General features: G+C 39.0%; 1 protein-coding gene across 3 annotated transcripts in view; it reads left to right on the top strand.

Moving 5' to 3' along the window:
• Positions 1-26,023, top strand: part of LOC136886446 (uncharacterized) — an 89,233-nt gene that overhangs the window by 40,403 nt on the left and 22,807 nt on the right. For all 3 annotated transcript variants that reach the window (XM_067159225.2, XM_067159227.2, XM_067159226.2), the window contains exons 4-5: positions 4,479-4,721; positions 17,950-18,195. In XM_067159225.2, the coding sequence (XP_067015326.1) occupies positions 4,479-4,721; positions 17,950-18,195 (489 nt within the window). The remainder of the gene's footprint in view (positions 1-4,478; positions 4,722-17,949; positions 18,196-26,023) is intronic.

Consider the following 26,023-nt stretch of genomic DNA (forward strand, 5'->3'; position numbering starts at 1 on the left):
ATAAATCTTGCAAAGAGATGATTCCCTTTTCATCTGTTAATTAACAAATATGTACACTAGTTTCTCGGCATAGAATTTTGTTTAGTGATACAAACACGTTTTGTTAGCATCAAATGAGGACAGTGATGAAGAATCCAATAAAAGAACGTACAAATACGAGATTAATTTTCATAACCTCACTTTGACACACTTTCACGAATGATCGGTCATGTATTGAAACATGCAATAAAAAGAAGTCTATTCCTTTCCGAAAAAGAACAATTTCTTATATGCTTATATACATTGGTTAATAAATGGTGCCCAGCTGCACGGAGTAGCACCAATGCATGGGACATCAAAATCAATTATTTACAAAACTGTTACCAAAGTCTTAGATGTTAATAGTAAATGTCATATTTCCTAGCAGTACATTGGCCTGATAATCCACACAATATAGCGACAGGATTTCTAATGAAGGGTGAATTTCCTTCTGTGTGTGGATATGTTGACGGTACTCTCGTTAACATTGATGTATGTCATCATTTCAGAGGTTATCTTTAAAGTTGTCAAAAAAGATGTCACGTTTCTCCTTAACAACTTCCAGCACAACCAGCTTCTTGTAATACTAACCTTTCTTTCCCATGATAAAAAAATAAACGGTACCGGAATTATACCGTCAAGTTCACCGCGAAAAGTAAAGCATTAAAATCATAGAGTATTAGGCCTATACAGTTTGCTCATGGAATAAACTCGATCGGATCACTCATTCGCAAAGACTTTTCACTTTGCGAAGAAATTGAAAAGTATAACCTAGATCATGGCGGAACAGAAAGACTTTGCACTTTGCAAGAATTGAAAAGTGCAAAGTTGCAAAGTTCGTTCGTGAAACAGGCCCCAGTTCGGCCCAAAGGACTTTTTTTTTAAAGGCGTACTGAGCAAGTTCGCCAAGCAGTTTGGATCGTGTTGCTGTGAACTTGCATTCGGTAGATGGTGGGCTTGAACTCTATCAGGTGGCTTTTGCATGGCACTGTGGTTCACATGCCCCACTTAAACCACCAACATAGTCCATGAACTAGTTTTTATGAGGATCATAACCTCTCTTCTCAACTAGTCCTACACATTACGTAATTCACCATATCACTGTATCACCAAGCCAACTTCAACTTTTAATTTTTGCAGTTTTTTGTACATCGCACTGACACAGATAGGTCTTATGGCGACCATGGGATATGACAGGGCTAGGAGTTGGAAGGAAGTGGCTGTGGTCTTCAGGTATAACCGCATCATTTGTTTGTTATGAAAATAGGGAAGCATGGAAAACCATTTTCAGGGCTGCCGACAGTGGGTTTTGAACATACACTCTCCCAAATGCAAGCTCACAGTTGCACGACCCTAACTGCTCAGCCAAACCTCATATTCGCTGCCATAATGCAAAATGGTACAAGACATCCAGTGACTGATTCATGAATGATTTAAATATATTGTATATATAAATAAAATACAATTTTATCTGTTTGTTGGAGTGGGACATTGATGATGATGATGCTCAGAATGTAAAAAAAGAATGTTAATTGTGTATCGGTTATGTCTGCAGTAAAAAGGAAATATAATTTTTAAATTTCAGTCGTGTCTGTATATACTTGCATCATGAGAAAATGGCTGAACACAATTTATTGAAAATTGGTATCAAAAGTCTTGGAATAAGGCACGACACTTTAGGCTATAAATAATTTTATTCACACCATGTGGAATAGTAGTGTAAGGGAAGTCCTAAAAATAATTGTCAATTATCTGTTATTAGTGGTCCTATCAATAAATATTGTATAACAAAATTTATAGAGAATACATTTTCCAAAGTTTGTCTCGTACAGTTTTTACCGTACTGGCTATGATGATATTCATGAATTAGTCTTTTCTTGCTTAGTCCATATCGATGAGCATCACTAACATGCAAATACAGCTGTAGTCCGTTATAGCGAGAATTCATAACAGCGGAAAATTGACTTGCCATAATGGATTGTCGTTATATCCGATTTTTCGTAAAAGTCGGGAAAAGGCCCATACACATTAAAATCGGTATGAAACGGCAGTTGGTTTGTTCCAAACTTCCAGTTTCGCAGATGATATCCACACTACTGCTTACTCGTTTATTTTTCAAAATCCGCTACTACTTGAAAGTGTATATTTAATTTAATTCTGAAAAAATTACAGTATCACTGGCAAATGTTCCAGTTTTCTTCTTCAAACAGCATCACCTAACTTAATAGTCTATGTATCATGAAAACATATTTCACGCACATGTAGAGAAATTATAACCTTCTCGCTACAAATTTACATGGGAACAGCCTTTCCGAAATTTAACTATACGCGAGAAAGTATAAACTATCCTCTGAAATCAGTGGTGTACTCTGCCATATCTTGAGATGTATCACATTCTCACTTAATTTCAGCATATAACATAAAATTAAGCTATTGTTTACTTCAGCATTTATTTCCAATGAGTTAACAACTGCTGTCGACCATGTTAGTTACGCATTTATTACGAAAACGTGTTATCCTCTTTCATTTTAAATTTTCTTTTAGAGAACAGCCGTCGACGGGTATTACTAATCGACTATGACATCGACTGTCGACGAGTGCCGCAAGTGTACATAGCAAGAACACAATACGTACCGATGATGATCGATCTCACTTTGTGGCAAACGTTCAGTTTCCTTATTCAAACAGTCACCCTAACTTAACCATGCTATATATCATGGAAACATATTCCAAGCGCCAGTAGAGAAATTATAAACATTATCGCTATACATTTACATGGGAATATTCTCTCCGAAATTTAACCAGACGCAAGAAAATATAAACTAACCTCCGAAATCAGTAATGCGCTCTGCCATATGTTGAGGTGTATCTCATTCTTACTTAATTTCAGTGTAGAATATTAAAATTAAGCGATAATTTACTTAGCCTTTATTTCTGACGAGTTAACAAATGCTATCCACGAAGTTATTTACGTATTTGTTATGAAAACTTGTTCTCCTTCATTTCTAATTTTCTGTACAGAACAGCAGTTGATGGGTATTATTAACCGACTCTGACATCGCCTTTGAATGTCGACGAGAGAGCTCGTTAGTGGACATAGCAAGGAAACAATATTGAAGATGATCGATTGCATGTAATATAATCACTGGGTGTATCTGTATTGTTCAATCTTAAGATGAAAATCCGCATGGTCATCAGCCCATATCGTTGAAGGAAATTGTGATGACGGCTATCAAAATAAGGTAAACATTGTGAGGAATGGTCGCTTGAAGAATAAAATGAGAGGGAATCGTGCAAGGAGGAGGAAGGACTCCCTGTGCATTTGATGCCCTGATGTCACAGAGTCGGAAGAAGAATACATGTGAAAGCCTACAATACCGAAAGTCCATAATAGTCAACAGTAAAATTACATTGGCTATTGTTTATTGTGATGTGCTTTGTCTCTTCTACTGCCACTCCTCTCTGGTAGATGGCTTTACTGCTGCATACTGCGGGATCTGAGGGGGTTACCTACCTGAGTAGAACAGACTGCCTTAAATTTTGGTGGGAAGTAGCTTTGGAGTTGTATTTACTCGCATATCGGCTGCACATTTTATGCCAGTTTTAAGCTCCCAAAATAAAGGATGCGGCTAGTATGCAGAAAGTTTTTTAAAGCCCTGGGGACATAGTGTAACCATTGAAACTATTATTAGAGAGTTATTTAGCTGGGGTGAGTGACTGACGGTTGAGGCGCTGGCCTTCTGACCCCAACGTGGCAGGTTCGATCCTGGCTTAGTCTGGTGGTATTTGAAGGTGCTCAATTACTTCAGCCTCGTATCTGTAGATTTACTCTCACGTAAAAGAACTCCTGCGGCACAAAATTCCGGCATTTCGGCGTCTCTGAAAACTGTAAAAGTAGTTAGTGGGACGTAAAGTAAATACCATTATTAATTAGAGAGGTATTTGTATATTGAGCGAGATGCCGAGCAGTTGACAGTGCATCTTTTGACTAATACAACGTTATAATGGGCCGAGACCAGTACATACCCCACTCTCAAAATAGGCCTGGTAAATATTACGCATGAACATAGTTAAAATGAGCAATGATTTAATTTTTGTAATATCTGTTACGTTCTTCAGTCTGCCGAAACTAATTTTTGAGTAATAAATTTATAAACTACCTGTATAAGGAACGCATATGGTAAACAGCTCAATTAAAATAGAATGACATGTTTTGTTCTTAAAAGATCATCAGATTCTACCAAATAACACTCAAATATTTAGAAATGTTTTAATATTTACGTTTAAATAATTATGACTGAAATCTGGAGTTTATCTTAATGAATTCTTTTTTTTTTTCAGCCAAGCATTTTATAGTTGTACAGACCAATATTTTGTTCATGTTATCAGTTTGTTCATGTTAATGAGGTTTTACTGTATATTGACACTATAATTGCTAATATTTAAATGTTTCATTGTAGGAAGACAAGTGTGAAGCAGCACATAACCGAAGAGAAGATGGCTGCCCACATGAGCCAACTGCACATCAGTCAAGATTATACGCCCCACCAGACCGACGTGAATGCTGAGCCCGACAGAGCTCAGCCTGGCCCCAGCACAGTTCTCTCTGGTGAGGAGACGCAGTACAAACGATTGGTGCTCTGTGACGAGCTCAGACAGCTGAAAAGTGAACCGATCCTTCCGTCATCTCTCCTTGCCAAAATGTAAGTGCATATTTGGCTTACAGTAGCTAGTGCTTATACTGATAGTAGAGCTTTATATTTTCTTACTGATATAATACGTAGTTTTTTTAAGTTTATGTTGATATTCTATTAGCTTTTATCTGAGCCTCGAGATTCAGTGCTTAGTTAATCTTGGCAGAGAGTAGAATCTTATCTATAACATTTATTAATCTTTCAAACCAGGATTTAACACTACATGGAACATATTGTCTTCCTCCAGTTGTTGTTGTTGTTGTTATGAGCATTTGGCACAAGAGAATATGCTTGCATCTGTGTGTCATTGTTGTATATGTAAGACATGATTTAGGAATGTGTTATGTGTTAAGTAGTTACAATTCAGCACACTTTAAGGTGACAATAATATGAACCTTAACAGTGTTGAAGATGGCTAGAAAGGGTTTTCCTTTCCTTCTCCATTGTGTTCAGTGTAGGGCAGTAGATAAATCACGGGAGATAATTGGTGATTTTATAACTAAGATAACTGTCTGGGAAGATGGAGCCATTTGCTTAATCATCTCTGGCTGACTGCCTTCCTTCTTCCTCTAAATAAAATAAAGTTTTTCAGTCAGTCTTGACAATCATCATTACCAATTTTCCTTTTCCAGCTCCAGCCAGAGTGGGATGTTAATGACACCTTTGCATCTTTTCTGTCAAACCACTGCTGTTGCTTCTTCACTGTGTTCCAGTCCAGATTCTTTCTTGTCATACTGTTCTTGCTCAAGTCCCGCCACCTTAGTCTCGGTCTTCCTTCAGTCCTAGACTCCATTATTTGCTTTGATGTCCTTCCATCTTCCATCCTGTTAATATGTTGAGACCATCTCATTTTGATCAACTCTGTCTGAAAGCCTTTGTATTCCATTTTCCTTCCTGATATCCTAATTTCTTACCCTGTCCTTCTGTCTCTTTCCTAACATAATTCTTTTAAAAAACATCTCATGGGCGTGGATTTTACTTTCATGTCTTTACACATCAGATTAAAATTAAATATGCAGTCAGTCACTTTCCCTTTGTGGATCAGTTGTACTGTGTCTAATTTCAGATCTGAAGACAAAGGTTCTATAAATCCAATGGATGTAGTGGGATCTTTGAACGGCGGATGAGAAGTCCAGTATTATACGATGCAAGTCTGTTAAGGATTTCTTGTGACATATTCTATGTTTACCTGAGATGTAAATTAAAACTCGATTGAAGGTTGCCCAATAGGGCACTCTTTTCTCTGTAGTCTGATAGAATAAAACAAAATGTCAAAATAGATTTGCAGGTAGCATCAGAATGCCAAGGTAAATGTAAATGGAGAAATACAAAGAAAACTGGAAGGTCCAGGTCAATCTCCACATCTTCAAACAGATTGGCTTTCTCCTCATCAATCACAGTTCTTTTACATATTTTTTTCTTCCAGCTGTTGATGAGCTCGTTTCTGCTTCTGAGCTTCATCACTCAGAGGGACTATCTCAATAAAACTTCAGTCTTAATGTGTGAAATATGGTATAAGAAGAAAGCCGGATAAACACAGGAACATTTATAAAGATGAATACAGGACAAACACACGAGAAGAAAAGGAACCCAGTGTATCAATACAAGTAACAGAAAGGAACCAGTATGTACAACACATGTATAGATAGATAGGAACATGGAGAGGAATGTTCAATGGGAAAAACACAAGGAGAGGTGGGTGTGGGAATATGGAGAAACAGTCAGAAAACACAAAAGGACCAGGACAATCTCCCAAGTCTTCAATTAGGTTGGATCTCTCATCATCAAATCCAGTTCTTCTACATTTATTTCTTCACATCCTCCAACAAGCTAATTTTTGCTTCCGAGCTGTATTAGCCGGGTGAGCTTCAACATTTGTTGAGGAACCATAAAGTATTAATTAGTATCGTACCGTATCAGTTTAGGGTCGTGTGGCCATGAGCTTGCATTTGGGAGATAGTTAGTTTGAATCCCACCATCGGCAACCCTGAAGATGGTTTTCCATGGTTTCCCATTTTCACGCCAGGCAGATGCTGGGGCTGTGCCTCAAATAAAGCCATGGCTGCTACCTTCCCAAACCTAGCTCGTTCCCATCTTTCTGTTGCCGTAAAACATTCAGTGTGTAAGTGCGACATTAAACAAGTCATCATCATCAGTTTTCCACTCCAGTTGCCCGGGTGTGGTTTACGAGCACTCTCCACTTCTGTCTGTCCATGTACCACTCTTCTCTCAAGAAGACATCCCAGCTGACTCCTCTTGTTCCTATGTCCTCTTTCACTTGGTCCAGCCATCTCTTCCTAGGTCTTCCTACCGGTTGTTTTCCGGCCACAACTGTGTGTAGCCATTGTTTTGCTGTCCTATTGTCCATTTGTTTGACATGGCCAAACCATTTCAAACGAGCCCTTGTCACTTTTTCATTCGGGGATGGGTACACACCAGCTTCCTCCCTTATTCTTTCATTCCTTACCCTGTCCCTTTTTGTCTTCTGTACCATAGTTCGTAGGAACTTCATTTCTGCGTCTTGTAGTTTGCTATCCACTTGTTGGGTTGTTGTGTAGGTTTCTAGGTCATATGTTATTATGAGGGTGAAGTATGATTGGAATAGAATCTGCTTTGATCTTAAGGGAACTTGTTCATTCCAGAGGAGGTTCCGAACTTGATGGTAAAACTGAGCTGATTTTTGAATGCGTTTGTTAATCTTGTGCTGTATTCTGTTATCACTTGAAATGATGCACCAAGATATTTATATTGGTCTACTGTTTCCAGCTGTGTACCTTCCAGCATTATTTTTCCTTTCTTCTTCTGTCTGTTGACATAGTAACAGTTTTCAATTTATTTATTGTTAATCCGTGTGCTTTCAAATGTTCATTCCAGGTGTTCAGCCTATCTTGGACTTCCTTCTCTGTATTTCCCCAAATTACTACATCATCTGCAAATGCATTGATGTCCATATTGTTCTTCTGCTTAATTTCTTTCATGACTTCATCCAGGACAGTGACAAAAAATAAGGGTGAAAGGGTACTACTGCCTTGTTGCACTCCTTTAGTGGTTTGGAACGAATCAGAATTACAGTTTCCTATCTGTACGCAACTGCAGCAGTCTTCGTAAAGCCTTTTAACTTTCTGGGTAAGCTCTTTGGGTACATTTTTCTTTCTTAAGCATTCCCATATAGTCTTCCTTGCTTTTTTGAGATCCGAAAACACTAGTCTTTGCCCTTCTCCCAATGCTTTTCTAACAGTATTCTAAGTGCAAATATGAGATCGGTAGTTGATCGGTGTTCTCTGAATCCATCTTGTTCTTCCTGTAGTTGTTTGCTTCAGGCTCAACAAAACCGTATGAAACCCATGACCAGCTGTCAGGCAAGTAAAGAGATTTGAGTGGTTCAGCTTTTTTGAAGAAGGCCAGGAATCTGCAATGTGGTCGTCCATTGTCATGCACAACAAGTAGGACTAAAAATCAAGTGTAATTTCTGTTATTCATTATCCATATATGTTTCTCCTCTTGCAGAGGCTTTGTAAGTGAATATGTCTTCCATTTTGTGTAACTAATTCACGAGAGTCAGAACCTTTGGCTTTCATTCTTGCAGTAATGAAGAACTATGAAATCTCTTGAAAACATTTCGTATAATCTATAGAAAAGTTCTTCTCTTTAAGCAGATAAAAGGTGGTACCCAGAATTTCTGTGAATTTTAGTATCCTTCATGAACAAATAAGTTCCAAGTTCTGACAATAGGTATCTCTTGATGTACAGTAAAACCTCGTTAATTCGAAGTCGTTGGGACTCAAAAATCGGACTTCGAATTACGTGATTTCGAATTAACCGCCAATTTGCAATTCAGAAGTACCAACCCTTGCCGCGTTACGAAATATTCTAAGGCCCGTTACTGCATGCAGTTAACCTTGATTCACAGTGTACAACTTTCAAATGCCATGAAAAAAGAACTGTTTCCAAAATGTATCCAAAAAGGTGCATTTACAGTATTCAAATAATACACTTGCATATCTCACTGGCAAATAAAACCTCACGCAACGAAAGAAAGAAAAAAAATAAAAAATAAATAAGCACGATTCAGAGACGAGGAGAAATCTATGCTGGCTCCCATGTGCAAGTGCTTTATTCATTGGAGTACTATACTGTATGCATTTTAGATGCCTTGTATTTACACAGAAAGTACCCGATGCCCTTAAAATCAAACTTTCCTGTGACTCTATCCTTGTACGATTTCCCGCCATGGCACGTCTCTCGTACTTCAGAAATGTAAACACTTGCCGCGTCACAAAGTATTCTAAGACCCATTAATACATGCACAGTTTAAACCTTTCCAATGCCATGGAAAAACTATTTCCAAAATGTATCCAACAAGGTGCATTTACAATATTCAAATAATGCACTTGGATAAATCACTGACGAACATAACCTCACGCAACGAATGAAAAAAAATCACACAATTCAAAGACGAGGATAAATTATGCTGGTTCCCCTGTGCAAATGCATTATTTTTTGGATCTCTGTACTCTTTGCATTTTCAGATGCTTTGTACTGGCATGGAAAGTGCCCGACGCCCTTAAAATATTGTAGAACTTTTCTATGACGAGGGGATAAAGTTTCTCGCTTCCATGTGCATTGCAATTGCAACGCACTACAATATGACCCCCATCCCCAACCCTTGTACGATTCCCCGGCTGACACTTTCTCCTTTAAAAATCATAAGACCGTTTGGGCTCGCATTAAAATAAAGCAATGCAGTTTCATTGGCAATTACAGTATTGTTCGGTGCCTACGAATTTATTATATGAGCCATGATTTTTCGTCAACTGTCGGCATCGCCAGCGTTCGCGCATTCTGTTTTCCCGCACACTGCCTGTTGCGTGATATTACGGCATTCCTTTAAAAGGTTGAATGCAAAATAATTCTGATTTCATTCAACTTGGCAATCATGAAACGCACTGTAGACCCACCGAAGTGAGTGTAAGTGCGGAAAGCTACCCCTCCACGTTCCGGAACACGCGTTCTATTATGACGCAGATAAATTTCGAGTTGAAATTGCCCTGTAACATACTATTGTTTTAAAATGTAAAAGCAGTTTCGAATTAAAAGTCTGTTTTTCGGTAATGGGACCGACATTGTACTTCGAATTACGAATTATTCGTATTTCGAATTAAACCATTGAAATAACATGCAAAACTGTATCTCATATTTCCGGGAACGAGAGCTTCTTCGAATTACGTGGGATTTTGAATTAACCGATTTCGAATTATCTAGGTTCTACTGTATTTAAATTGCTTTTATGTTGAAATAAATGCACGTTTCAGAATTTCAGTGCTTCTCATTTCACTGCATTCTTGTTCTTCAACAAATTTCGAAATGGCTAATGTTAAGGAATAATGTGTTTGCATTAAAGTTTGCTTCAGGCTCAACAAAACTGTATGAAACCCATGACCAGCTGTCAGGCAAGTAAAGAGATTTGAGTGGTTCAGGCTTTTTGAAGAATGCCAGGAATTTGCAATGTGGTCGTCCATTGTCATGCACAACAACTTGACCGATCACAAAAGTGCATGAATTTTCAAAAACGTTTTGACGCGACTGAGGGAGGAGTAGAGGCATAAGCAGCCTAATATGTGGCACAAGGAGGATTGGTTACTGCATCATTACAATGTGCTTGCACACACCTTGCTCATTGTGAGGGTCTTGCTGGAAAAAAGAAAAGAAAAAAAAACTGCACGGTAATGCACATCCCAACCATTCGGTATACTCACCTCATCTGTCCCCTTGCAACTTCTCCCTCTTCCCTAAAATGAAAATTGAAAGGGCAGCATTTTGACTCCATTGAAGAGATCCAAATGGAATAACAGGAGGCACTGAACATGCCAAAACTGGAAGACTTCTGTGAATGCTTCTGAAATTGAGAAAATCTCTGTATTCAAGCCCAGGACAACTACAGTAGAAGTCCGCTCTTGCGAGTACGGCATATAACGAGAACTCCAATATACTGAGAATGTTTTCCTGTCCCTTCAAATTACCTATATGAAACTGCGTATTATGCTTAGGTTACAGCAAGAGCCCTCTCACTGATGCATCCGTTATTACGAGCGATTAAGCGCGTGCGATTTTTGCCATTGCTGATAGTCATGCACCCCAACGATTATGTTGCATGCAGTCGTTTATCTTCGGTATAGTTTCCTCGCTATGTCCACTAGCGAGTTCTCTCGTCGTCAGTCGAAGGCGATTACATAAAATTACCTTCATGGTCTGTTCACAATTAAGTATTTATTTTCCACCTAGTCGATACAATGATTGCTCAAGGCAATTTTTAATGGTCAAAAGTGGTACATGTTTCGTATATTATCAACATCTTCAACACTTCCTCTAAAGCATTACTTTGTCAATTTTATACATTTTTCATCTAAACAGTGTTATGTGGCTGAAGATGTTGATAATATACGAAACATGTACCACTTTTGACCATTAAAAATTGCCTTAAGCAATCATTGTATCGACTAGGTGGAAAATAAATACTTAATTGTGAATCTATTGAAGTGCGATACGGACCATAAAGCTGATTTTATGTAATTCATGGTCTGTATCGCACTTCAATAGATTCACAACTAAGTATTTATTTATTTTCCACCTAGTCAATACAATGATACAATGTATCGGCTAGGTGGAAAATAAATACTTAGTTGTGAATTCGAAGGCAATGTCGGAGTCTATTATTAATAGCCATCGACTGCTGTTCCGTAAAGAAAATTCAGAATGAAAGAGAACATATTTTTGTAATAAATGCATAAATAAAATGTCTGATTACAGTTCTTAACTTGTTAAAAATAAAGGCTGACTAAACGATCGCTTAATTTTAATGCTAAATACTGCAATTAAGTAAAAATGGGATACACCTCGAGATATGGCAAGAGTGCATAATTGATTTCAAAGGTTAGTTTATATTTTCTCGCGTCTGGTTAAATTACGGAAATGTATAGCGAGAAGGTTATAATTTTTCTACTGGCGTTTGAAGTATGTTTTCATCATGTATAGTACGGTTAAGTTAGAATAGGTGACTCTGTTGAATAAGGAAACTGAAACGTTTGCCACAAAATGCGATCGATCATCTTTGGTACCTTACGGTATAGTTTTCTCACTATGTGCATTTGCGAGCTCTCTCGTCGACATTCGAAGGCGATGGAGTCTATTACTAATACCCAACGACTGCTGTTCTCCAAAGAAAATTCGAAATGAAAGAGGGTAACAATTTTTGTAATTAATGCGTAAATAACGTAGCCGATAGCAGTTGTTAGTTCATATTTTCTCGCGTCTAGTTGAATTTCGGAAAGGCTATTCACATGTAAACTTTTAGCGAGGATAACTTATTTCCCTACATGCATTTCAAATATGTTTGCGTGGCACATATATGGCAAGGTTAGATGACGCCATTTGAAGAAGAAAACTCTGAAGTGATACCGTATTTCTCCGAATCCAAGACGATGTTTTTCCCCTCAGAATCTCATTCGAAAAATCAAGGGTTGTCTTGCATTCGCGGCCTAACTAATGAAAACCACTGGCAAGTGCCATGGAAACCACGCTGCTTCTTTTCACACGCGCACGCACACACAAAATTCGTTGACAGTAAACGACCGCCTCTTTATTATACATCGCTATCCGTGACAACCGGTTGTTCAGTGCCTGTGTGTAACGTCACTGGATCTTGGGAAATGTAAAGAGAGAATGATATTCTATTAGCTTCTACAAAAACGTTTCTCAGATCCACAGAATGGCATCAAAACACGCGAGCCTTCGAATTCTTAGAAAGGCCACGACTACTCAGTGACAGAGTTATAACGTGTCTACTGTACCTGACTCTTAGTAAAATTAAGTTTTATAGACAGCAGGAATATTTTCGTGATGGTTAGTCGTAAAGGTACGTGGAACAGGTATTGCCAGCAAATTTTCAACGGGTTCTCGACGATATTATGATGCCAGTTTTAAGTTAATGGTTATTAAACACTTGGAAATGTAGAATAATTGTGCAGCCACAAGAAAATATGGCACAGGCCTAAGTAAAGCCAATATTTGGCGTTGACGTGAAGACAGAGATAGCTTTAAAAAATGTGTACCAGTACTGTACAAAAAATGAATTCAGGGGTCCACAACAAGGACGCTTTAAAGAAGTTGAAAATGAAATTGTGAGGTATGTGCACGATAAACGCAAGGGTGGAATGGCCATGCCGTGGAGCAATAAAGTCTTTCGTTGACCTTCAACGCCCACGATTAGGCCTATACATAACCAGCCGCTGAAGTTCGCCGAACCCGGCAAGCGAGACGTGCGTATAGTGGTAGCCCGTTATATGTGACGCTGAGTAAAAGGATCGTAACAGTTTTATAGACAGCAAGAATGTTTTCCTGACAGATCACCGTATTGTAGAGATGCATGGAATAGATATTGCCGGCATATTTTCAACGGGTTCTCTTCGGTATTACGATGCCAATTTTAAGTTAATGGTCATTAAACCTGCGGAAATAAAAAAATAATTGTGCAGATGAAAAAAAAAAATGCGGCATAACGAAAGCTAATGTTCGGCGTCTAAAAATGTGTACTCTACAACAAAGGCATTCATATGATTTTACAAAGCACTTTTTGAGTTGGATATAAATTTTTGAAGGAAAACATGGGTTTCGTCTTGGATTCACAGAAATACAGTACTGTAATTTCTTTAGAATGAAATTAAACATACACTTTCACGTAGTATCGGATTTTGAAAAATAACAAGTAAGCTGTAGTGTGGATATCGTCCGCGGAAACGTAAGTTTTGAACAAACTGATTGCCGTTTCATACCGATTTTAATGTGCATGGGTGTTTTTCCGACTTTTATACAAAACATAAAATTCTTTCAAGAATAAAATGACTGTGTCCATCTATTCAATACAGTAATTTTATTCTTGAAAGAATTTTACTTATTGTATCTTCAATACAGAACAAAATGAGATTAGTTACTTGTTACTTGCAATTTTATACAAAAATCGGATGTAACGACAATCTGCTATAACGAGTAAATTTTCTGCTATTGTGAATTCTCGCTATGACAGACTTCTACTGTACTTGGAAGATTTTGATGTATTTGTATTTTTGTGAACAAGTTCCTTCGTCAATACCAGGAGTTGTCTTCGCATAGATTCTGGGTAGCAACTTGTTAATTGAAATCTGTTTTGTAAGGTTCTGTGAATAAGAAGTATTCATTTTAATTCTCTACATGTAACAGTATGTGTTTCATCATTGTATTTTTAACGTATGATATTGTAAATTATTGACTGGTTATATATTTAAATTTAATTACTTCAACTTCCTTCTAATATCAGGTGCCATCTTCACATTGAAGCTAAAAATTGTATCTTTCCATGTTGTCAGTACAGATTGATGATGAAGTGTTCAAACCAGTATGAGTTACTGTATAATCTTCCTCCTGTCAGCAACTCTTGGAAATGGTTGGCTCAGTGAAGGGAAATGTCCGATAGATTTCCAAGTTCCTTTTAAAATTATGTAAGAGAAGACTAAAGAAATAGGTAGGGAATCTACCACTTGGGCGACAGCCTTAAATGAAGATCTATGATGATTGGTTGATGAAGCTGTGAAAGGCTTTATAAAATCATCTCTCTCTTCCCACCCACCCCCGTTCCCCTCCAATGGTATGCAGAGTTGTATTTCATAAGAGGGGTTGGTATGGATCAAGTATTGGGGGCAGTTCAATGTAGATAGGGGAGGTGGTTTCTTCGGTAGTGTTACGAAAATATCAGCTTACGTGGATTATTACCGTAGCCAATTGCAGCTTACATCCGTACGTACTATCATGCGAGTTTGCCCTGCAGTTAGGGTCGCCTTGCTGTGAGCTTGCATTTGTGAGATGGTTGGCTTGAATCAGTCTTATCGGCAGCCCTGAAGATGGTTTTCTGTGGTTGCCCCATTTTCAGCCCAAGCTGGTTAGGCCTCGGTTGTTATCTTCCCCATGCTAGTCATTTCCCATTCTTGTGTTGCTGAAAACCTGTGATGTGTCAGTGCGATATTAAAAGCTCTAGGGAAAAAACGTACATATGTCTTTAAGACCGTCACGCCGTTCTGTATTTAGTTTGTATGTAGCTCTGTGGCCTCATTCAGCTCCACACCTCTTATCATTAAATCATTAGCATCCAAGTCTAACCATTGTCGCCTTTGTCTACCTCTACCCCTCTTACCCTCCATGGCCTAGTCCATTATTTTCCTAGTTAACCCATCCTCCTCCATTCATAACGCTTGACCCCTCCACTGAAGCTGGTATACGCACAACTTATCCACGGGCTTTATTCCTAACTTAGAACTTCTCATCGGTCCAAGTACCATCCTGCCGCCTGTTTGTACCAGCTGTCATTCTTGCTATGTTCATGTCTGTTAATTCTTACTTATGCTCAGTCCACCCAGCTTTCATTCCCGTTTTGTCTGAATTCTTGCAGAATACTATTGATTGCAACTGCTAGCTCACTACATTAGTGGAGCTGCACTTTGATTCAGATTCATTTATAATACTACCATCCTAGGAGAATACACTTCCTAGGTATGTTAAAAGATCCACCTCTTCCGGTATTGTATTCCCTAACTGGAAATCAGTCTTCTTAGGTTTCTTCCCTACCAGTCTTCAAACCGCCAATTTTTGTATCTTACACGCAGCTCCCCTTTTGTTGCAATAAACTCCACAACAAATAACTCTTAAAACACTTCTGATTTTCAAAGTATGATAATATGAGGATATGTATTTAATTATAACTATGCAGTGTATGAGTGACTGACAAGTTGAACTTGCCTGTTTATTTTCAAATGCTGAAATATAATGTTTCATTATAATTTACAGCACGTTGTTTTGAATGCAGGGAGCCTGAACTTTTCTCTGTTCACGGTCTACTTACAAGTGTTCTTATTTTGCCCTGTCACAGGCATGGAGTGAACGTGCGTCCGCGTAGTCTCTGAGGTGTGGTGTGGTATGGTGTGACAGGACGAGTGTTTGCTGCTTCAGTGCAAAAGATTGAGTAGTTCTTTTGTAAGTGATGAATCTGTGAAAGAATGCAGAGTTTTGTAATAAATGTTGTGTAATGTGTGATTATTTCTGAGTGTGAACTTCAGTATTATAAAATTAGATCCTTGTTTCTTTAATTCTCTTTTTAAGATAGTTTTTGGTTTTTACAATATCAAATTGTGTTAGTATTTCTCAATTAACCGTTTGAGTTCACACTTTTTTGTGACAGAACTGAGAAGATTGTTTGCTGTTGTATGAGATATTATATTTTCTTAGTCTCCATTTCCCTTCATTGAAATGTTCAACTAAAATTGTGGCTTCTTAAATTCATTATTCCTGTATGTTCCATATAATTTGTTGTATAATTTTGTTTTTGGTCTTCGATTTTGTGGCAGCTTATGTTGTAGCATGTTCAAACTTAGGTTTCAGTGATAATTTCAGACATATATACTGCAGTTCTGCAGTCTAATGGAAGGGGATGTTATGAAGCATACAGTCATTATTAAATTGTAACAAAGGGTTTCCTTTTCCCTCATGTAGTAATGCTGAATGTGGATTATAAAACAGAGCATTAGTTTCTTATCCTAACGTATAAACAGATTATTTTTTAATTTGTTCTGGTACATCTGATATTCAGGGGCATTTTATTTCAGTGGGGCATAGTGGCTTAGTTTGTTGTGTCCAGATATACGCAGCGGAGAGTTACAGCTGCTCTTTCAAACAACATTCGTTGTTCAGAGATTCTGTGCAGCACTGACCGGATTGGGGGGGGGGGCACTGGCAAACGCAGCTGATGCATCCCAATCAGAGTGATCGGTAGTCTACCTAATAACTGACCTGCTCAGGTCGGGATGATATTACTGTACTTTAATTGAAGATGTTTTAAACAATATTTCTAAACATATGAAGCTTTATAAACTGGCTAAAAATGGCCGATTGAGAAACAAGTTGTATCTTCTCCACAAGCAGGGCAGAATGAGAGGCAACGCAGGCATTTGCGACCATGGGAAACTGGAAGCTGTTATTCACCAGATTGGCCAGTTCAAAGGATGTTCCCTGTATAATGTAAACTGCTGAAAAACTGATAAAAGCATGAATATGATAGGAAATTACTGTGGAAAAATTTGGCAGAAGACCATTGGAAAGAATTGAATGTCTTGTACGTAACAAGTGGACAGTGGCCACATGTCCAGTGATTTGGTGACGATGACATGGTTGCCAACATGAGCACATTTGTTGCATGGAACTGTAAGTAAATTCAGAATGTTTTCATCTTAGTACACTTGCCATGGCCGTTTTTCTTCAGTCAAAGCTAACCTCTTTTTAGCTTCGTGGTGTTGATGGAACTACATTGCTGGCCATTTGGGCAAAGTATTCATAAAACAAAAAAATAAACACTCTGCTGCAGGCTACAGTGATTATTTTGAGTCATTCTGTCATTAACCTGCAGAATGTTACCAAAACTGTAGTGACCGGAAGACGCTTGTGCAGATCTGATTATGGCTGAATTGGCTAATAGTTCAAACTTAAGCAAGGGGCATAATGGCAGTGGCAATCTGTTATTTCAGTGTGGCAGACCCGTGATTCACATTTCCTCACTCGCCTTCTTCCTATCGTGTGTTAGGTGCGTGATTTGCATGTGATTCTAAACCAGTGTCATGCTTGTTATCCGCTTTGAATATGCTAAGAAATAAATGTGAGGTTAGTTTATTTAGGTGATACATACATTGTTGGTTGCACACAAAATATCACATTGATCCTACAATCTTGTTACTATGCAACCTTCGCTCTTGGTTGTCCATATTATTGTGTAGCTTAATGGTGTTGGGCAGGATCGGAGGGAGGAGAAGTGTAAACAAGACAAAATCTCCTTTTTTAATGATACATGGGGCACTTCCCTGAAACTGAGCACCAGCCTCTATTGGAGTTAAAATGGGATGGATTGGGTAAACAAATATGAAGTGTTGTGGACAGTGACTGTTAAACATTCAGGTGTGTTTTGGTGTTCCTGGGTGTGAGTGGGAATGCAAAACTCCATGCAGAAAGATTTGATGTACTGTATTGAGTCAAGGGTAGTCTGATTTCAGTTGAGGCCCAACTTGTGTTAGGTAATACCTTCCTTACAATCACCCTCGAAACCTGTCCAGTACACAGTATGTGCTCTTGAGAACATGAAAGTGTAATGAATATGACCAATTTTTTGCAGGGAGAAACCTACTATGGCTTTAGTTTTATGGCAGCCTCCAGCAGGAAATGTTGGTGAAGCTCTGCGCAATGCTGCTACCCGAGCGACGACAAGCACTACCAAGACTGAAGCTGAAGAAGAGGAAGAGCGCAGGCGACAACTCTTACAGCAGCAGCCTGTGTCCGTACCTTCTGGGCCTATCTTTCCCATTCTTGACAACAACAATACCAGTGCTGCTGTCAATCTCAATTCTCTGGCATTGCCTGGGTGAGCAACTTTATTGCCCTTTTGTTGTTTTATATATTTCTTATTTAGATCAAGCTATTTGTACATATTCATTCACGGAGCAGGTTGGCTATATGGTTCGATTCCCAGTATCTACAGCCTTGAAAGTTGTTTTCTGTGGTTTTTCATTTTCTCACCAGGCAAGGCTGGTGTCCCTCAATTCTAGTTCTTTCTCATCCTTGTATGTGTTACTGCAACATTAAACCACTGGCAAAAAACAATCCATTCTTTAGATTTGTCCCTTATACAAAGGTGCGTCTTCAGCAGCTAAATGACCTTGGACAAAAATGATCTCCAGCATATCATTATTGAAAGCAGTACATTGAAAAATTTTCATGCCTCAGACCATCGAAAATCTCACCAAACCACATGTTTTGTGTAATGTGCAAGTATGAATTTTCAGTTATACACCAAAGCCGTGTTGACCGCTGACACCGTGAGAAATCTAGAAACCTGAAGAATAAGGATGCATCAAAGGGCATTTGCAAGAATTTCTCAGTGTCTTTTACTACAGAAAATAAGTGTTACACAGGCTGAATGTTATTTCACACATTGAACATAACCTTCCCAGCTCATACCATCACAACCTTTTCTGAAGGTTAGCATCTCTGTGAAGTTTGGAAGTGATAGGTCAGTGTGGGAAGGTGCGCTATTCACAGGCCTCAGTTTGTAGCTGGAACTGACATCTCTCTTCTCTTTCGTCACCTCTAATGTTGAAATTATTTACTACAGGGTGGCGCACGAATAGTTGACATATTTAATTTCAGATAACAACTTTATTTTTCACAGAACAATAATGACATTTTAGACACAGGCAACTTGTAGCCTGGAAATACATTTCACTGTATCACAGGTTCAATGTGGCCTCCACTTCGGCGGATAACCTCTTCGAGACAAGTACGCATGTTTCTGGCGACTTTGCGGCACAGGTCTTCATGAATTTCACTGCAGAGCTGCACAATCCAAGCACGGATTTCCATGCGGCTTTGAGGTCATGAAGCGAAGAGTTTTTCTTTCAAATTGCCCCATGAAAATAAATCACAAGGATTTAAATCAGGGCTTTAAGAAGGCCATGAGAATCCGCCATTATTGTTGTACTGTAGGTAACGAGGAGACATTACTCGATCACCAAATACTCCCTCAAAAACTCAAGAACATAGTTAGCTGTGTGAGGTGTTGCAACATCTTGCATAAAGCACTGCGTATGAATAGGGATAGCGAGAATTTGAGGCACGAATTCATTCCCCAGCATGTCCATCCATGTATCGCTGTGCATTGTCTGTCTGACTGAAGAAACATGGTCCAATTTACTCATGACTTGACAGAACTACCCAAAACCTATCTTTTTCTCCATACGTGTTTTCTTCGTGAATTTATTTATTTTATTTTTATTATTTTTATTTTTTATTTTTTTTTGCCCAAAACCACACATTTTGTTTATTAACTGCCCCATTGAGATGAAAATAGGCTTCATCAGAGAAACAAGTGTTAACAGTACTTCATCTTTATCTTGAGTATATAAGGCGCACTGCAATCTCTGCTGCCTGGGAAGATCTGTGAGCTTGTGTAGTACAGTCATTTTGTACGGGTACAACTGACGGTCACCGTGTAACATTCCTTGAACCGAATGACACGATATTCCACTTCCTCTTGAAGCTCCCCGTGTTGACTTGTGTGGGCTGCACTGTATGGCGACCCTCAGGAGACCGAATTGCTGGTGCACGTGGTCGCTTTTCTTCCTTCACACTGTCTTGTTCGTCGAAGTTTCTGTGCAAGCGAAGGATGGTGTTCCTCGCTGGTGCCCACCTAATCTGAAATACAGCTCGAAATTTTTTGATTCGCAATAAAGGATGACTGTTTTGGCGCGCTGCAGAACGGAGAGTCGGCCATGGCAGAAATCTCACTGGAATGCAGACATTTGGAGACAAAGCAGCAGTGTCATGTGTACAGATATATCTACGAAACAGGGAAGGTGTGAGCGAAATTTTAACAACATAGTACATAAGTTGCATTTTATATTTGCTTTCCAAATGTGTCAACTATTCGTGCGCCACCCTGTATGTAGTCTTCAACTGATCATTCTTTTGCTACTGTAAAATCTTGTTGTGTTCATCATTGGGACAGTTTCTCGCTTTGCACATCATAAATTGGAAGCCCCGATTCCCATTGTTCTGAATTTGTATAAAAATACCTCAAAGATGTCACAAGTTTTTGCTATTATCGCTTAGTATGATGAGATTTTTCCCAACCCTGACAGTGTTCTTTGTCAGCCCTTGGGCATTGAATGTGATATCAAAGAGGCCTCACTACAGGAGCTAGGTTGGGGGTAGTTCTGCGATAAGGGGCAAAGGCCTTGAATTTGTGAACTTCGCAGGGCAAATTGCACCTTAACTCATTGGCATACAGTATACTCACGCCTTCCAACCGTGCGATTGTTCGCGGGATGTACATAGCTTACAATTAAATTAAAACTTAAGAGTAAAATACGGTATTTCCACCTTTTCAAAACAAACTCGAGTAATGTGGGTTACATTACGGAAGAAACATTTATTGGAACTAGTTTCGACTTATTTTTTAAGGTCATCAGCCAAATCATGAGTTGCACAATGTATTTGATAGTTCATAGAAACTCTAAAAAAAGTCACGAAAACACGGTGGTTTGATCACCATTTCTTTGCTCCAGCAAGCCGGGTATGGTTGTGTACGAGCCTCCTCCAGTTTGTTCTCACCACCCACAGATGCTGCTCATATATGTGACACCAGTTCTCATCTCTAATTTCAAGGTCCTTCATTATCTGTTTTTCCCAAACATCACAAGGTCTTCCCTCTTGGTCTCTTCCCATGAACATTGTGTTCAAAGTGTGTTCAAGGAGTCCTGTGAGGGTTCATTCTTTTCATGTGACCATACCATTGCAATCTCTTCACTTGTAGAGTCTCCAGCAACCTTCTTTCCAATCCAAGCTGTTGTCGGATATCCACATTCCTTAGACAAGAATGGAGGAACTTAATTTCTGTTGCCTGAAGAAGACTCTTTGTTGGTCCAGTAAGTGTTGCTGCTTCCAGGCTATATGTCAATATAGGTACTAGATATATTTTGTACAAGCTGATCTTGGAAGCTAACGGAAATGTTTCATCCCAAAGTATTTTGACGTACAGCGTGATAGAATTTGGAAGCTTTCTATATTCTGGTACTAATCTCTTGATGTATGGTATTGTCTGATGACAGAACACTACCTAAATACTGGAAGTTGTGTACAATATCCATTTCATCATCTCCAATTCTTAGACCATGCCTTTCCAACTCGAGCACTTAATGCTGGGGCGCACCAGCGCTGCACTCAGCAGCACCTTTCCCCTCCTTCCCCATCTACCCCGCGCAGTGGTTGGTACATGTGTGCATAAGAGACAGCACATTCATTCTCATTCTCTCTCTCTGTGTGTGTGTGTCATTCTCAGTGGAATCTATTCGATAGAACAGACAGTGGAGCAGTTGGTTTCACCTTCGTTAAAATGTCGTTTAATCCTTCATGGGTTGATTCATATTTTGTTCTCAATATCGAAGGGAAAGCTCAGTGTTTAATTTGTCATGTCATTTTAAACGTACAGTCTTCAACCGTGTGACGACACTACCACAATAAACATGTTTCCACCTATGATGACATTGTTGGCGCAGCAAGAACCGAACAAATTGCTAAGTTAAAATCGGAATTGCCAAGTTCTTCAGAGATACGTAATAACTTAGTTATTAGGAATTGTTTTACATGCAATTTAGGAGATTTGTTTTCGTGTTTTGTTTTGTATTATTAAGAACTGTTTAGAATTAGACTTATAGATGTACTGCTAAGAAAAAACACCGGTGGAGTTGGCGGCGCGGTTAGGGGCGCTCAGCTGTGAGCTTCCACCTGGGAGATAGTGGGTTCAAACCCCTCTGTTGGCAGCGCTGAAGATGGTTTTCCGTGGTTTCCCATATTCAAACCAAGAAAATGCTGGCTTTTCCTTAATTAAGCCCACGGCTGTTTCCTTCCCATTTATAGCCTTTTCCTACCCCATCATCGCCATAAGACCTATTGCAAAAAAGAACCCACAAAGATAATTATTTTATCTCCCTGTCCGACAGATACTTGAACCCAATACTTTAGAAGGCGCAGTTCGAGCACGTTACGGGCTATTGTTGCTCTGAAATTTGCAAAAAAAAAAAAACACCAGATGTTTTCAATTCTGATTTTAATAAATGGAGAACTAGTACTTCTCTGTCTGATGCGGACTTAGAGGTTACTTAGAATTTCTACTGCCACATCGATTTTACCCATTATTTGTAAATTAGTTGCCGCAAAACGATGTCGGCAATCGACTTAAACGCTAAATGTACATTAAGGCAAACGCAAAGTATGTACAGAATAAATTGTGTGTTTGTGTTCACAGAACTGTCATAAATAATATTGTTTTCATAAGCTGCGCTCTGACTTGACCTATGGTTCTGCCTCTGTCACTTCCCCTCCTTCCCCCACCACCTCAACGATGATTTAGCACAGCACCGGGGCTGCTGCCAGGGCCGTGGAAGCACCTCAGTTGGAATCGCTTGTCTTAGATGAACAGTTGGAGAGTTTGTACTCATCACCAAGCCACCTGTCTTCGTTTTGCTGATTTTGAGACCTAAGGTTGTAAAAGCTTCATGCCAGAGATCTAGTCTAGTTTGTACTTCAGCTTCTGTCTCACCCCATACCATTACATCATCAGCAAAAACCAGGGCATTAGTTGTTGGATCCTTTCCCTTAACCGCTTTTAAAACTTCATCCGTTATGATTACGGAGGTGCCAACTATTACAGATTGTCCGTAATTATTACGGAAAAAGAGACATTAACACGAAAACAGAATTCTACGAAAGAAAGAAAAATATACAATTCTTTTGAGCATTACTGCTCAACCCTCCTTATTTCACTGCTTGTGATCTGGGAGTTAAACTTATTCGATCGTTACTTCCTTTCGCTACCCGTGAAAGTGGTGACATTCACTTTTAATGAAAGGAGCTCTACTCTTCTCCAAGTAATATTCTAAGTAATGTTGTGTTCACAGTATTAAGTGTACCTGACAGTAACTCACCCACAGCAAGAGTTTTCAGTGTTGTTGGGAAAAATCAGACAAGTCAAGCCTACATTAAGCGCATCTACACTGGAATCACTTATTGTTCATAAGACAAAAATGTCATCGCAAAGGGAAGGGTGCTTCAGGAAAACCTACTCTAAAAATCAGCTGTCGGGTGCGAAACAAGCTGCAAAGAATGTTTTATCATAGAATTAAAAGGTAATGTGCTAATTGTATTGCATAAACATTACATAATGTAGAAAATATTATTAGAAAGGGCAAAGGTGGTGTCGTCATAGAGAAGAGAGGAGCATGCTTTGGATTAGACTCCGAAATTTTCTGAGTGTGTGTGGGGAGGGAGTGATATTACTGATAATCCACTTCAAAGGTTGGCACCTCTGTGATTATGAAGAGAAGTGGTGAAAGACAACTTCCTTGCTGGACTCCATGCTTTGTTTCAAACCAACCTGAACTTCCATCCTGGACCTGGACACAACACTTGGTTTCATCATATAATCGTTGCACTCGTGCTATGATGTCATCGGGCACTTTCTTATGTCTCAAACATTCCCATACATGCCTGCGGGGTACATGGTCATATGCTTTCTCGATGTCCAGAAAAACAGTTATAAGTGTTTTACCTTTCTCCCAATACTTCTCATAGAGCATTCTGGTTGGAAAAATGAGGTCTATAGTTGATCTATGAGGTCTAAATCCATGTTGTTCCTCCTCAAGTGTAGGTTCAACATATTTTCTAATCCTGCTCTCAAGGATTTATTCGTAGATTTTGAGGCCATGTGACAGCAGAGTTATACCTCTGTAGTTGGTATATTTCTTTCTATCACCTTCTTTCAACAGTGGGATGATGGCTCCTTGCTTCCATTAATTGGGTATTACATTCTCTTTGCAGATTCTAGTTAGTACCCTGTACATCCACTGTTGTCCTACCTCTCCTAGTGCTTTGATCATCTCAACACTTAATTCATCTGATCCAGTTGATGTGTTGTTTTTCAGCTTAGATATTGCTCTCTCTACTTCCAACCATGTCAGACTAGTGGTATTTATGCTGCCAAAATCATAAGGTTTGTCGTCTAATGGAGTGACATTTTCATAACAGTTCAGCAAATTTTCAAAGTGCCTTTGGAACTCCTGTAATATTTTGATCTTATTCCTAGTCACTTCACCATTAGGAAGTTCTACAGATTGGATAGATTCATTTTGAGTTCTTCTATTCTTAACAATACTGTATAACAGTTTTTTATTTCCATCCTGCGTTTTGGTAGCCAGATCTTCCTTGAAATTCTGCTTTTCAGCTACAACCAACTGTTTGACCTGCAATTTTTTCTTTCTGTAAAGTGACAGCTTCTCCTCTATTTCATGTTGATCTCCCCGCGTTCTTGCTTGATATAAGGATCTTCTTGCACGGTTTCTGTCGTTGATAGCCTTTTTAATATCATCATTCGCCTTTTTAATATCATTCCACCAGGCAGTTTCTTTAGGTTTTCTTATTTGACTCTGTTGTCCACATACTTTTTTCTGCTGTACCAACCACAACCGTCTTTAGAGTATCCCATTCTTCATCTACCAATTTCAGTTCTTTTCTCGGCAGCAACCTGCGGACCCCTTTCCTGAATTCTTCCTTTAAACTTGGCTTGGTTAGTTGCCAAGTTTTTATCTTTGGGACTCTTTTGTTACAGACTTTGGGAAGTCTTTCCTCTGCAATAACTGCAACCAACAGTCTATGGTCTCCACCAAGGTCTTCACTTGGAATGACCTTAACATCATTGACATTTTTTCATACATTTTGATCTATCAGAATATAATCTATTACTGTACCTATTGTCATCCCAGCTATATCTTGTGATTTTATGGGAGTCCCTTTTCTTGAACCAAGTGTTACTCACTATTAGGTTGTTTCTCATGCATGGATCTAGCATACATTCTCCTTTTTCATTTCTGTTTCCCATTCCATGAGGGCCCAGTATGGATTCATATCCTGTTCGTTGTGAGCCAACTTGTGAATTAAAATCACCCATTACAATTAGATTGTCATACTCAGTGTGTTCTTCCAAGTTATTAAGGAATTTGGGCTTTTCCTCTTTTGAGCATCCTACCTGTGGATCATAGACTTGGATCACATTGTAATTTTTCCCTCCTAAGTTCACAGATAACTTAATTATCCTTTCACTAACAAACTCAACTTCACTACAAGCATCGATGTCTTCATGTATTAAAAATCCTACTCCATTCTTAGATTCTACTTCATTTCCACACCAGTAGAGACTATAGTCCAATTTGATATTCATTTTCCCAGTTTTCTTCCACTTTGTTTCACTCAGGGCCAGAAGTTTCCTCCTTTCCATGAGGTCGACCAGCTCTTCAGTTCTGTTTGTCAATGTCAAGATATTTAATGTTCCCACTCTGATGCTTTGTCTTCATTTGGTTTGGGATCTGGTGTAACATCGGTCTGTAAACTGTCATTCGCACCAAACTGATGTCGTCGTCATGAATTCCTACATCCGAGGCTCATATTATTCTTGAAAGCAACTTCTTCAGTAATCCCTCAGTTGACCTGCTGAGCCTAACACAGATGGAGATTTTCTTTCAGGGTTTTCTCCCTTAGCCTTTAGTGTCCAGTCACCTCAACCTACAAGGCAGCAGGTTGTACTCATATTAATCCCTAAATACAGGGCTGCCTCTTCCGCCATCTCCACCGTACCGAAGTCC

This window comes from Anabrus simplex, chromosome X (genome assembly GCF_040414725.1).
Source record: "Anabrus simplex isolate iqAnaSimp1 chromosome X, ASM4041472v1, whole genome shotgun sequence".
NCBI lineage: Eukaryota > Metazoa > Arthropoda > Insecta > Orthoptera > Tettigoniidae > Anabrus > Anabrus simplex.